The sequence below is a fragment of the Sinocyclocheilus grahami genome, unplaced genomic scaffold, assembly GCF_001515645.1.
Source record: "Sinocyclocheilus grahami isolate Dianchi unplaced genomic scaffold, SAMN03320097.WGS_v1.1 scaffold353.1, whole genome shotgun sequence".
NCBI classification, from domain to species: domain Eukaryota; kingdom Metazoa; phylum Chordata; class Actinopteri; order Cypriniformes; family Cyprinidae; genus Sinocyclocheilus; species Sinocyclocheilus grahami.
In genome coordinates this window covers 345373-361148 of record NW_015505532.1, presented here as the reverse complement: position 1 = coordinate 361148, position 15776 = coordinate 345373, and the positions used below count along the sequence as shown (strand labels likewise).

Genomic DNA, 15776 nt, shown 5'->3' with positions numbered 1-15776 from the left:
TATATATATATGTCATTTCACTAGTTGATGAGTCACATTACATTAAGCACTGAAGACAGACAACAAACATAATCCATTAATACTCACCCTAGGATAGGATGCTTTGGCAGCCCGTTTGACTGAGGCACCACCTACAGGAAACAGAGCAGAACACGTCACATCTACAGAGCAGACAGCAGGACCCACAGCACTGCGTTCAGTGGGTAAAAGCCCAAAATAAAACAAACACTCATACTAGTAGTACTGCACAGTTTGTATACTATACCCTAAAAGAGTGCAACAACAACAACAAATAGTAATATACTCCCTTGTTGTTACTTGACCCTAATGTTGCATGCTTAATCCAGCAGCAAGTGGAATACATTTTTTTGTTTTTCAGAAAAATAAAGCTTATTTCGATTATTAATCCAATTTTGTGCACAAATGTTATAACGTTTAGAAGAAAAATTAAGATGGAATCATGATTCATTGCTTCTGGTTCCATGTAGGTATTCCATGCACTCACTGACGGTCTGGAATCTAGTCCTGCTAGAAACGCGAGTCGAGTTAACCTCATGTTAAAGACGCATGATATGGTATAAATGCAGACATGATCTGATTACGCTTATTAGGTAAGAGTGTCTGCTACAAACACTGAGTCTTTCATATATGCTGTCTAGGATTTTGCATGCAAACTCATATCTCAGTCACTGTCATATGCACATGCAAAACATGCATAAGAGGTATTATTAATAAGCAAAACCATACTCAAAATATCACGCATGCAAATTTAAAAGCATATATTAAAACACACTGCTATGCGTTTCTGGGTGCTTGTTTACTGACTCATGTCAAGAGTCCACCCACCAGTCTTTATGATATGCTGGCCTCAAGATATGACTTCAGTCCAGGGCTGCATGATTAGTCAAGAATAAAAACAGAAATCGTGATATGGCTTGGTGCGATTACAAAATCACAGAGGCTGTGATTTATTAAATAGATACATGTGCTTCAAAAAGAAGCACACTTCTTTTACATGTGAGCAGCTCATGATCCAGTGTTTTTAGTGTCTCTACATGTGCTCTGATTTTGGGAAAAGCAACATGCATTATATATCATTTTAATATATATACAATTTCATTTTTTTCTGATTAAAAAGTTTTTAAAAACATTTTAAAGCTCCTAATCCGCATATATATATATATATATAATTTTTTTCTCTTCCTGAAATCATGCAGTCCTACTTCAGTCTCTCTTTTGATACAAGTCTGTAGGATGTTTTCCTCTTTTTATCGTTGCCCAGTTGAAAATAGTCTCTAACAAGCCACACAGTTTAAGGTATTGCCCATGTGCGTAGCACAAACAGAGCAATATGAAGGTTAGTGGTTAGCTAAAATCATAACCTTAATTATGAGCAACAGTAACGGCAATACTTGTGTACAATTCAGAACAATGAGTGCAGGACTGAGATCTGAGCACTGAGTTGGTCTCTCCACTAGAGGGCAGCTGTGTACTGCAGTAAATGTACGCAGGAAAGAGACGCTTCTTGATTCAGTTAGTGGGAATCTGCATCATAATGGTCCACTGCTGTAGTCCAGCTGTGCATATTCACTCCAGACACCAGCAAGATCTTGTCTGTGACATCAAAATGGCCGTTTATCATATCTATCTGGTTAGACCTGCCATTTCGTGTGGCCTGAAAGCCAGTTTCCCCAACCTAAATATCGATCTTATCCATTACGTGTAACATACAGTAAGACTAGAAGGAGTGTTCAGATGTTTCATGCATAGTGTCACTATTTGCATTCTTTTGAGATTCACATCTACTGTCAAGTCTTGTATCAGATTCTGCTGTTTTCTTTTTCTCTCTCATGCAAACAGAAAACAAGGTAGGGAGCATTTTTCACACAATGCCTTCACCTGTGAGCGTTCAAGACCCGTCCTACCCCACCCTGACCGATAAAACACATTGTCTGTGGAAAAACACAGCCTCTGCTTCTCTTGAACAGGACAATCTCCTTTCCTGCTTGACATCTTCTAATACAAGAGTGTCTGCATTTACCCCGGCTTTCCAGGGCGGAGAGATGAGCTTCGCTTGAGTAATTGCATGGCACAAGTCCCTCGTTCGCCACAGGGATGAGCCAACCCTCGGCAGGGAGGACAGGTGCCAAACAACAGGGCTTCACACCTACAGATCTGGCTCCTGTACTTCTATTGTGTGCACAATATCAGGAGGTGAGCTTTCGCTTCCGGCGGGGTAAATTAATGGGTGGATTTGCAAGCAGGTTTTAGGTTGAAGTCCGTGTGGAATTCCATCGGAAAGGTCGAGCCGTGGCCCGGATGTGCGTGTGTGACGGGAGGCGGGGGCTTGGTGGAGGAGCGATGAATATTTCACCGTGTCCAGAGAGAGGAGTATCCAGTTTCACAGCCTGGCCATTGACACCCGCAGTCCACAAACATCACAAATCAGGACTCCCTCCAAACAAACAGCGCTACATATGCAGGTGGCTCTTTCAGAGGCATTAGACCTCATCAACTTAAAAGGAGCGTTACGTAACGCGCTGCTCTGTGAAATCGCTCAACAGGCCCAACAGCTGTGGGAATAAGCAAAATCCCATCATTTACATGCATGTGTCACTGCCCACAGTTCTGCCACATGTGTTTGCATGCATGCAAATTAAACTGGCTACGATGTTTTTGGATATATTGTCATGTTATAAATACCATTATATAAAGCCTCCTTTTTAACATCTCTGAGGTTCACATAGGACTGTTGAATTCCACACCTAGTGAGATTAAAGTTGCAGCATGTAATGTTGACAGCTAGTGGTTGAAATGGGTACTGCAGTCCAAATTCTAAATATTGGAGAGAATGTTTCTCCTACCCCCCCACTCAGGCTAGACACTCATACGGGTTGCCAGGTTGAGGACACACAACCCGAGGTATTGAAATATTTTTGGGCGCAATCACAAACCAGAACAAAAACAGACATTCCGACAAGGAACACATTTTTAAGTAGAGTAACTTGCATAACATTGTGTTTTTTTGGAGAAACAAGTATGTGAACTTGTTTCCTAAATATATATGAGCATGTTTTTTAAATATCTGCAAACAAACATATGTTCTTCCCCCGACAAAAGATTTTTCTAGTTGACAAGTAGTCGTTCATTTAAAGAGATAGTTCACCCAAAAATTAACATTGTCATTAATTACTCACCCTCATGTCGTTCCAAACCCATAAGAACTTTGTTCATCTTCGGAACACAAATTAAGATATTTTTGATGCATTCCGAGAGCTCTCTGATCCTCCATAGACAGCAACGCAACTCACACATTCAAGGTCCAGAAAGGTAGTAAGAACATCATTAAAATAGTCCATGTGACATCAGTGGTTCAACCTTAATTTTATGAAGCTACGAGAATACTTTGTGCGCAAAAAACAAAACAAAAATAATGACTTTATTCAACATACAAAGACTTTTATGAATAGCGTTTGTCATGTATGTGCAATGCCGACATCTTACGTCATCCTCCTGGAGCTGCTTCTGTGTACAATCGTTGGCGCAAGCTAGATTAAAGTGATTACGTTTTGAATATGGATATTTTTCTTACAAAAACGCATCGATTCACTACAGGAGGCCTTTGTTCACCCCCCACAGCCGTGTGAGGCACATTTTATTATGGATGGATGCGCTCTTTCACTTCTTTTGGACTGATGCACTGCAACACCCGCTGACTACCATTAAACTGCTTGGAAGATCAAAGACAATTTTTAATATTACTCCGATTGGATTCATCTGAAAGAAGGAAATCGTATACCCCTAGGATGGCTTGAGGGCGAGTAAATAATGGACTAATTTTAATTTTTGGGTGAACTATCCCTTTAATGCGTGTGCTCGAGTGTGGAAGAGGCTATATCTTAAAGGGCTTGTTATGGTAATAATGGTAACAATATATATTTAAGTAATTATGCTTTAGCACAAACAAAAAAAATTACAGCACTGAGTTCAGCTGATGTCCGGTCACATATCACAGGTCACCAGGTGTATATATCAGCTGTTTATAACCACAGATTCAAAATGTGTCGAGTCATTTTATCATGCTGTTTTGGGTCTTTAAGCATTAACACTTCCAAGTGTTTCATAATGTGAAGCTGGTCTTGCGCACATGTCAGACTTATCATTTATTTGTTATGAATAATCTTAATTTTGGGTTTGCCGCATTTAAGTTAGAAAAAAGATGAAAGTCTTTTTTCATTTATTAATTTATTTATTACTTTAATTATTGATGTATACATTATATAACCATGTAGATGTTACTACATTCTTATGTAATATATACATTTGGGGGTTGAATTTTATGCAAAAATATGGGGATTACATTACTCATACCGTTTTAACTCCCACTCCTGTTACAATATATAATATGATCTGTAACCAAGTCTCATGATGTTGAATATAGCATACACTAAAAAGTGAATACTTTTTCGTTTTTATTCTTGGCAAAAAGCAAACGCGCTAAAATAAACAGTGAGATGTGGTGGGCTTGAAAGGGTAGTTTTTGTTTATTTTTTGCTGTCACTGAGGTGACACTCTTCTGAGAGAGCAGTTTGGATTTAGCATTGTTCCACCGGCAATCCTCTTTAAAGTGATCCCGATCCTTTGATCCACTCAGACGTGAGGACTGCAACTGCATGCACGTCATGACATGGCCTAGACACTCTGACACACATACACACCTATACCTGAGAGAACTTCACATGAGCTTCTATTATTCCTAAACTAAATTCAATAAATACACCCCAATTTATGCCAAATAGCATTTAGAGCTTAAATAGACATTTACTTTTTCTGACAGTGATGCTTGCCAATGGAAAAATTACCACCGTGATGTCAAGGTGTTGCTAAACATTTGCTATGGTATTCTGGAAGACTATTTACACCTCTATGATACAGTTCAATGAATGTAAATGGGACATTTTTGGCCTATTTTTCGCCTGTGAGGTGACAATCAAACACAGATCAACCATAATCTGACTTAATCTGGAACCCAGCATGAAGAGAAGGCAACGCAAGCAGCATTCAGGTAGGTTAAAGTGGTAGATGAGAAGGAAGATGAAGAAGACTGACCGGGTTTTCATATGTGGAGGTGTATGTCTGCATCAGACTCTTGGTGGAGTTTCTCCTGACGGGCGAATTGTTGTAGTCTGCTGGAGGCAGAGCCATCATGTCGTCCTCTGGGTCCTTCTGCATGAGGTTGGCCACGCTCTTACTGCGCATCGGAGGATTTCCAGCAGTACTATAATACAACCACAACACCTTTCAACAGAAGAAACCTTTTAGACTGCATTTTAACGTTTAATAACGGTATCAAAGGAAATCTCCTCAACCATGTCATGGTTCATACACTCTTAAAAATAAAGGCTCCAGAAGGGTGTTTTTGCAGTGATGCCATAGAAAAACCATATTTGGTTACCCAAAAATCCTTTCAGTGAACAGTTCCTAAAAGAACCATTTTGAAGAACATTTAAAAAATCAAAGAACCTTTTTCAACTATAAATAACCTTCTCTGCATTTGAAAAGTTCCATGGATGTTCAAGGTTCTTCATAGAACCATTAAAGGCAGAGTAAGTGATTTCTGGTAGCCAATGTTGATATTTGAAATCACCAAAACAAACACGCCCCTACCCCAAAAGGGTCTTGCCCCTATTTTGATAGCTCCACCCCACATATACGTACGCAACCCAGGCAACGATTAGTTCTGTGAAACAAAGCAAAACCAATGTTGCACCGTGTCTACGGACGTGAGCGGCATGGCGCAACAAATCCCCGACAGAAAACTGCAGAAAACTGGTTCTATTTATGATGTGCTGACACAAATTTCAAATGGTTTTCAACGGTCGTTTGATCGCGTCCAGTGTAGGCAGACTTTAGCTGTTGTAGACATGGTGTTACTCACCTATTGAAACAAAGCAACCTCGGTGTCCGATCGCAGTCCTCCGCTCCTTGAGTTCTCTCCAGCGCTGGAAAGCTGATCCGATATTTACACGGGTCCTACTTCTTGCCTTATCGGTCCGCAGACGTTTTCCTCTTTAGTTTTTTTTAATCTGCCATCTCTATCTTTCTGTCGCTCGGCTAATATCTGTCCCATGCACTGAAAGCTCTCTCCTCCACATCACGAGTAGACACGCCCCTTATTGCTGATTGGCTACAAGTTTGTTTTGCGATTCGGCCTGAATCAGTTTTCTAAAGTGTTTTTGAAAAATCGCTTACTCTGCCTTTAATGCCAATAAAGAACCTTTATTTTTAAGAGTGTAGTTCAAATATATTATTAACATTTACTGACAAATCACTTGAGAATTATTGATATAAAAATTATAATTAAACTTTATTTGGAGTACTACTTGAGCACAATAGACATTTCTTAATATTAAGCCTAAAATGTGTTTTAATGTCACTATTGACAAGGATTGTATGATGTTTGAATAATATCAGTCTTTAAATGCAAGATATTATATTTTAGTATACTTGCAATAGTTCCACTTTAGCACAATCAAATGTACTTCACTATATCTTTAGTTGGACTTCAGCACTACTTCTGCACAATTAAAGTGCATTAACTACAAAATTAGTTGTTCCGATTTAGCAGACTTTAAATATACCAGTTTAGTATACTCAAAGTACAATTGCAATATATTTTTATGAAGTACATAAATATGTAAATGTATTTGTAGTATACTTGGCATGAAATAAATGTATGTCAAATGCATTTCAGTATATTTATTTTCCCACTAGGGCAGATTGTATTTTCTTTTCATTTTATTGAATTTATAATGTCTAGAAATTTTGATGACTTATCCATTTCATTTATTTCCATGACTTGTCCAGATCTGGAAAAACTACACGTGGTACAAAGTTAATCAACGAGCTAGGACACCATGTTAGATAGCATGCATAATCAGCAAACTGCATTTGGTGCTCTCACTGTTAGCTGCAACACAAAAGGCTTTTTGATCAGGCATTACAGGAACCCCTCAGGGTCCAAGAGGATAGGATTTCATTTGACATCAGAAAGCATTAAGTCTTGTGCTCTTCAAGCAAACATTAGCAGAGTTAGGTGCATGATCTGACCTCACACACTTTAAATAACACCAGTGGGAAAGAGCACAAGGGATTAAAAGTCTCATGAAGCATGCCTGGGTCAATCTGGGTAAAGTCTATTTCTAATGTTTCACTCTCTGCAGAGAGTGTGCAAAATCTGCAGCTCTAAATATATCACATTTAATCAATCAACCATTAAAGCTGAAGTGTGTCATTTTATCAATGATGATTTCCCTAAAAACTGTAACACTGTGATGCCATGTAAACATCGCTGTTTGTTTAAGCACGGCAAAGCAACATTGCATTGACTCGACCAATGGGTGAGTTTGGGGCGGGACAAACGGTTTGTCCAACCAATAGCAGTGGTGGGGTGTGTTCAGGAAACCGGTTTGAAAACAACTGCTTCTGGCGATGCTAAATGGCACACCGTCAAACTTATTTTACCCATGCAATACAGAAAAAACTAATATATGAGAATGTGGTTTTTGAGATAAATTATGTAATAGTCTTAAAATAGGGCTTGACTGCTGTGAAGCTTATGTTTCCTTCTCTTCAGCGGCACAGCCATCAGTATCAGAGCTAATCAGGACAACAAAGAACCGTGTTAGTGTGTGTGTGGTATCTGATTACCTGTTATTTACTGCTAGCTCTGTGTATACGCGACAGTAAGATGATGGAAACCAGCCCCGCCTGTAAAAACACACACAGACAGACAACACCAGTCAGTTAGAGCGGATGCTTTTATCTGGCCCTGGATAAATGGCTCTTATAATGTCTGCTCCGTGTTTACTGAACACAGTCTGGGATTGTGGGACATAAAACACTGAGAAAAGCCTTTTGAAAGCCATCTGAACATGGAGAGTTGCATTGCGTTCTCAGAAAGGAAATGCAAGCAGAGGGCCGTCATCTGAATATGCAGCGGTGTGAGGTGGCGGATGACATCAAATGCACACAGGATGGCCTGTCATTACTTCAAGCACAATGGCAGTGTTTGTCTTGGTGTGGCCGTTTTTTCTCAGGACTTTATGTTCTTGTAATCCAAGGGAATGTGAATATTGATGGAAAACTCAGTTTCTATAACCGCCTCCACCCCTGAAAGGCACGGGGAAAGACAAATAACATCTTGCATGATAAATTAGTGCTATCCATCCTTTTAAAAAAAATTACTAATCACACATTTCTTTCTGAAATTATGATTAATTCCACCTAACCTAATTTTAAATATACTTTTATATTGCAATAATTTCACATTCAATCTTAAAATTTATGTAGAAACAACAAAGACAGTATATTCTTAATATTTGTTTAATGGCATCTTTTTTTATAAATGAACGCCAGTATCACTGACATACTACTGATGTCTCTAAGAAGTTGTTTTTCTTCTTCTAGTATTTAACCATTGACTATAGTCATTCAACATTACAGTATAATTGAGAGCTATCAATTTTAACATTTATTAGACCTTAAAAAATAACAACAATTTAAGGGAACTTAAAACTGAAAATAGTCACATAAACCCATTATAATAAATGTCATAAGCTGCCCTTCAGCAAGTAAGAAATATACAGAAATTGAATAAAGTTATTAAACACTAAATTCTAAATGAAATGCTATTACTTTAAGAGCTGCCGCTGCTGAACGTGTGTTTTCATTCGCGCTTTAATATGAAATGATACGGGCTTCAGCACGCGCTGCCATATTTGTGCGTGCAATTGAAGAGCACGAGTTAGGAGCACAGTATAACGGCTGACAGGACAGGAAAGTTTTTCTGACATACGGCCTGACAACATCTTATCTGAGCGTAGTTCACTGTTATTCTACTGAAGCTCCTCGTCACCTGTACCGTTTTCCATGCTCGTTTGATTCGAGACTGGTGCTGAGGCAAAGCGGTGTGCGCGTCTGAAACTTCTCCCGTTTGATGTGGTCATAAAGACGTTCTGTGCATCTAAATAAATGCAATTTTTGTCAAGAAAAAAAAGAGACCGAAGCAGCAGTTGTGAGTGGGGTGGCCAACCCTAGCCCTGCCCCCACGTTAAATATGTTTAACAGCGTTAAACTGGAAAAATGAATCGCCTAAAAAAAAAAAATTGTAAAGCGCTAATTTTGACAGTACTAATTTAAATGCTTTGTATTGCTTTTCATTGAACTTTGATCAAAAAAGTCTATGACTGAGAGATGAACATATAAATGTTCCTCAAAAGCCTGATGGATCGTATTTGACAGATTAACAACTTTTTAAAAAAATATGGAAGTTGTTTTAGTCCAGTAAATGTTCATCTTGTGAAAATTAATCATGTTGATAAATTAAGAGGCTTTATAAATGTGCATATTAAGTATGATACAGTAGGCTTTATAGGGTTAATGCTTCAAGGTTTCTCTTAAAACAAAAAAATGGTTTCACTTCATCTCATCACCTTTTAAGACTAAAAAGAACTTTGTATTTTCTACTTGTCTGCATAAAATCATACGTGCCGATTCTTTAAAGAACCTAGGAACTAAATTGGTCTAAAGATCATATATTGTAACTTCAAAAACTTGTTTTCCCTCAAAGAACTCTATAGTCAAGACTTGAACCCCATGCAGCAAAGAACCATGAGGAACCTTCATTTTAGGGAGGAAAAAAAGACTAGTCAGTGGAATGTCTAAATGTCTGAACAACCTCCTGAGCTCTGTATATTTAGGCTCCATCCAGTGTGTTTCTTAGTCATGTATGAGACACTAAATGCCACCCTTCCACATCTAAAGAAACAGGCTAAATAACCTACAGATTATACAAGATCAAGGGAACATCATTCACAGCAGGGGATTTCAAGTCTGTCAGTAATCGCTGTAAAGTTTATGGTTGAAGGTGGTGAATTTGCTACAAAAGCAATGCGTCAATGGCTGTAGCGGTGAGGCTTTGAAGACCCCATGAAATCAAAAGTGGAGTTTTGTGGCTTTTAGTCCACAACTGTTAGCTTTAAGGTTATGTATTTACATTCTAGTATCCTCCGAAATGATGACCATGTTGAAATCTTTCTCTTTTAGGACAGCAGAGCAAACTTTTCATATTGCTTTCAATGTAGACAGACACTGCAAATCTCAGGCCAAATCCCTTCACTTCTGCCCTCATGTTCATGCGCCATGTGAAGAAATGTTAATATTTGTCTTTCTGTGCTTGGGTGTGCTTTTCAGTGTACTTTAAATCAACAGAACAGAGGAGCCAAGGTACAGTGACAGTGATCTGTAGACACAGGCTGGAAAGTTTCACCAGTGATTTTAAGCTCATTTCCTGCTTGGCATTCAAGAACATGAGGACATTTTAATTGACCTTGCAAATTTATTATTAATAACAACCGTCAATCAGGCTGAAGTTCTCTTTAAATAGAAGCACTCAGTCTTGTCTGAACAGGTCATCGTAGTGTTTTAAAATGCCTCGTTTAGCAAATGGCGCTTGCGTGTAATTTGGCACATATTAATGGGTTGCTAGGTGACAAGTCTGACTTCATGTATCGTTCCCTATAGGGTTCAGGCAAGTTTGATGTCGTTTTTAAAGCAGAACACCACCAACACACATAAACAACTGAGTGAGTCAAACTACAGATTACTCAAAAATGCAAAGGGTGAGAGCATGACAAATGTTAATTTTTGGGTGAATTATTCCTTTAAAGATCAATTCTAAGAATCAACTGACTATAACAACACGCAAAGTTCCCCAGATATCGGACAATAATTAGAGCCCTGTGATTTCCTTGATATGGAAAACGCGAACAGAGTCACGGAATCCAGTCATAGAAATGGAATTTACTGTATAATGTGGAATGCCATGGAGTAATTTTGGATGAATACATTTAAAAGTAAGTCAGTACAGTTAAATCAAAATGCAATATGGACTAAAGTGATGTGACATGTGGCCAAGTATGGTGACCCATACTCGGAATTAGTGCTCTGCATTTATCCCATCCAAAGTAGCACACACACAGCAGTGAACACACACCCGGAGCAGTGGGCAGCCATTTTTTGCTGCGGCGCCCGGGGAGCAGTTGGGGGTTTGGTGCCTTGCTCAAGGGCACCTCAGTCATGGTATTGAAGGTGGGAGAAAGCGCTGTACATTCACTCCCCCCACCTACACGTAACCTTTGGGTTACGAGTCCGAGTCTCTAACCATTAGGCCACGACTTCTGCATGTTGTGCGAGTCTCTGTGTGAATGAATGGTGCAGACGCGCGGTTTCGTTTACTACACAAATACAGAAGCATGTGCCGCTTGCGGCGTTTTCAGACTCTGCTGCCTCAATCTGAGTACATGAACAATCTCTAGAACTGCCCTGAGAGTCACTTCATGAGGATTTTAATGTTTTTTTTTTGAGAAAAAAAACTATCGTCATATCATATAAACAGAAACCTAAAGGTCTTTAAAGCAACCCATCAAAATAAAAGTTCATTATAACTTGAAGAAACTGTGACAGAAATATATTACTTAATGTAATGATAGTACTACTACTACTACTACTACAAATATTTTAACCAGAAATATTTACCAGAAAATTGTAAATTCACAACACGATTTCTGAACAGTTAATTTTTTTTAATAAAATCAATTAGAGATGCTTTGATTATTAAAATTTTATGAAACCATTAAAATGGAATCCAGAAAAATAATGGAAAACAGAATTTGGTAAAAATAAAACTGGACTTGAGAAAAAAATAAATGCGATTTCATAGAGCCTTAAAAATTTTAATTTTGTTAAACTTTTAATAAACCGCTGTTGAATTGTGCAAGTTCCATGATTTAAATTAATTAGACATGCTTTTGATTAAGACAATTTGAATTTAACCGTTAAAACAAAGTCTAGAGAATAAAACAAGAAAAAAAAACGAATCCTGAAAAATTTAAATGGAATTTTTTTTTTTTAATTATTCAAAATATTTTAACCAGAAATATTTACCAGAAAATTGTAAATTCACAACACGATTTCTGAACAGTTCATTTTTTTTAATAAAATCAATTAGAGATGCTTTGATTATTAAAATTTTATGAAACCATTAAAATGGAATCCAGAAAAATAATGGAAAACAGAATTTGGTAAAAATAAAACTGGACTTGAGAAAAAAATAAATGCGATTTCATAGAGCCTTAAAAATTTTAATTTTGTTAAACTTTTAATAAACCGCTGTTGAATTGTGCAAGTTCCATGATTTAAATTAATTAGACATGCTTTTGATTAAGACAATTTGAATTTAACCGTTAAAACAAAGTCTAGAGAATAAAACAAGAAAAAAAAACGAATCCTGAAAAATTTAAATGGAATTTTTTTTTTTTTTAATTATTCAGATTTTGGGAAAACGGAATTTGGGAAAAAAATTAACAAAATACTGGCTGTGAACTGGTCACGTCTCACTCATCCAAGGCAGCACCCAATGCATTCGGTCGTATTGCAGAGATACACAAGGGAATTGAATTGTAATTTCACTACTTGTCTTCATCCTGAAAGTTTATTAGCTCTATTCCAACTTCTGACTTGACTTCTGTGGCAAAGATATTGACGGCTCTAAATGCATTCAGAGCACACCCTGTCTGTTTTGCCATCTGGTAGCATTCTCTCAAACCAACATCATCAGTTTTTGGCAGGAACGCTGGCGTTCAGACCATTTTCTCTGCCATAACTGTTATTCTGATTAGGTCTCCTCCACCTGCTGAAAGTCCTCAGGTCCTTGGGGGGATTGTGTTCTGCATCTCAGATAAGCTGCCGCCCCGTCTGCTCTCTCTCGAAACAGGGCTTCATGTGGCTTTGACTGACACCACAATGAACTGGGTTTTTCTTCATCACAGCTGGTTTGCAGACTGGCACCAGCAGCCGTGCACACTAGGGGTTGCACAGACTAATCGACTAGTCGACTTCAATGCTCTGCCATGACGCTTTAAGCTTGACGTCGACTAGTCACTGATCCTATAGAGGGCGCAACAGGATAAGAAATCTTTGAAGGAATTTCACATTTACGCTCCGTTTCCAAACAGTTCAAATGACAAATAAATGCATACTCTGAAAGCGCTCCACAAGACATGTGTGAATATATTACTGGATGCTCGAAATTTAACGGGAGAATGCACGTTTTAAACAGCTTATTGTACAGGTAAGTTAATCGCCATTCTAATCTAATGCGCTGCTGCACTGTAACACACACACATAGGCTTCAGACAGTAGCGCGTACATCACACGCACAGAATCATTCAGCGCGGAAATGTATTGTCAACACTGTTCTGTGATTTTTCAATAAAATAGCTTAGAAACTGAAAAGTTCAAGCATATATTTCTTAATAACTAGTAAATTCCACAGCTTCACTACTAGTACAGAGACGCTGCCAGGTAGAATTAATTCATACACTCAATCGCTGTCTCACTAATGCATTCATATTAATGTAATCTTTACTGTAAAAAAAAAAATCAGAAGTCGTTCAACCCCTAGTGCACACATAATGTCTCTCCACATCCTGAGCCACTTTGATACATCTGAGATGGACTGACTCATCAGCCAAACAACTTCACCTGGACAACGTTCTTAAAAACGTTGGGCTGTTTTTAATTACATTTTTGGTAATCCAAAAATTATCAAGTTTTGGTTACAAAGCCAAATTATTATTACTATTGTCATTATCAACTGTAAGCTATAGACATGTCTCCATGAACCAGCTCTAGTGTGAAAAGCTCATATAAATGAGACACGCTGACAAGCTCCACTCACTGTTTGTTTTTCTGCAGCTCTCCGTAAAGCCAGCCATCCTTCTCGTCAGGAATCAGCAGTGAGATAATGTCTCCTTCTTCAAAACTCAGCAGCGTGTTGTTGTTTCCAGACTTGTGCGGGAAAATGGTGCGCACTTTGGGTCTTCTGTCTATGTGATTGAGGCCAGTGGCCATCGACACAGACCTAGACAATCCGCTGTCCTCGTTGTTGTAGTCTGGAGGAGAAAAGACAGACAACACGTCTCCCAAGGTCCTCAAAGCTTAATTTTTAATGATAAACATGTTGAAAAAAAAGCAGGGAATTAAAAATTGTTTGATATATTTTTAATACTTGCAATGTGACATATTTCAAAGTGAAACAGGATATTCAACAAGAACAAAATATTCATCAGGAACTGACTGAACTGCAAAACATTCAGCATATAAATGCAAAAAACAACAGTGCTGTTATTGTTAACTAAAACACATACATATATATATATATATATACACACACACACACACACACACACACACAGTGGGGCAAAAAAGTATTTAGTCAGCCACCAATTGTGCAAGTTCTCCCCCTTAAAAAGATGAGAGAGGCCTGTAATTTTCATCATAGGTATACCTCAACTATGAGAGACAAAATGAGAAAAAAAAATCCAGAAAATCACATTGTAGGATTTTTAAAGAATTAATCGGTAAATTCCTCGGTAAAATAAGTATTTGGTCACCTACAAACAAGCAAGATCTCTGGCTCTCACAGACCTGTAACTTCTTCTTTAAGAGGCTCCTCTGTCCTCCACTCGTTATCAGTATATAAACACTACATACTATAGTGCCATTTCTAACTATTGGCAGAGCAGGCAGCTGACCTCTGCATTATGAAGGGCTTCCATAACTGTACCACAGTACAATATTCTGATTGTTTGCTTCTTGTTTTTAGAGCCCATAAATAATAATGTACTTGTTCTAATAAATTTATATTGTAATTTACTCATTCTAATATATTTAAAAAAATAATTTACATTGCTGGTAGGTTATCATTGCACAAACTAACACACTCTCTACAATTAAAAAAAAAAATGAGAAGAGTTCTAAACTAACGCGCTGTATCTAACGCACACACTCTCAAGGCCGATTTATACTCGACGCGTCCGCAAGTTCAGTTTGAGTGCGCGCGACGTTGTTTCGCGTGGCAGTGTGCACAACATTTTTTTGTAACTTTCCGCACAGCTCCGCTTCCGAAGATGCACGAGTTCAAAGCGACTCTAGCTGAACATGCACGTCTGTGCCAGCATTTGTGTGAAACAGAAGCAGTTTGATGTTAAGTTCAGTCACACACAAATCACGTTGCGGCCGCACTCAGACATTCAGGAACAAACATTTTAGTGCTGCCCCGCAGTTTTATCAACTAAATAGCTTAATCGCTCAAGAGCTACATTATCTTTCTCAACAAGGAGCTGGTAACATCATTGTTTCTAAAGAAATTAAAGCCCCTTTACAGTTAATAGAGAAACGCGGCAAAACGGTGGTAATTCAAACTTACACAGCCCCTCTCTCTCTCTCTCTCTCTATTTAAGAGTGCTTTACTCTCTCTCTCTCTCTCTCTCTCTCTCTCTCTCTCAAATGAACTCTCGATGAATTACACTTTTCTGAGAATAGAATATTGAAGTGGAGATCGGTAAACTGCAAGCTAAGCGGTGTTTTCAGAAAGCAAGCGCGTTTATCCACAGTGGAGAGAGAGGGTTGACAAAGATAAGTAGCACACTTCGCAGATATTTCCGTATTGCACGAGTGAGAAGCTCTGTTTTGGGGATTACGTCTCTTTATATCAGGCAACCCTGTTGTATTCCTCTGCGGCCAGATTAAACCTTGTTGTAGCCTATATATGCTCTATTCATTCTTTTTTAGAAACCTCGCACTTTTCTACTCAATTTTCTACTTTTCTGCTGCACACGTGCCACAATATCGATACAGGGCCAGCTGTATCG

At 38.3% G+C, this 15776-nt stretch overlaps 1 protein-coding gene across 2 annotated transcripts in view; it reads right to left on the bottom strand.

The window, feature by feature from the left end:
• baiap2l1b (BAR/IMD domain containing adaptor protein 2 like 1b) overlaps positions 1-15776 on the bottom strand; it is a 79140-nt gene that overhangs the window by 3389 nt on the left and 59975 nt on the right. For both annotated transcript variants that reach the window (XM_016229492.1, XM_016229491.1), the window contains 4 exons: positions 13802-14015; positions 7711-7770; positions 5110-5278; positions 88-131 (listed from right to left, as the gene is read on the bottom strand). In XM_016229492.1, the coding sequence (XP_016084978.1) occupies positions 88-131; positions 5110-5278; positions 7711-7770; positions 13802-14015 (487 nt within the window). The remainder of the gene's footprint in view (positions 1-87; positions 132-5109; positions 5279-7710; positions 7771-13801; positions 14016-15776) is intronic.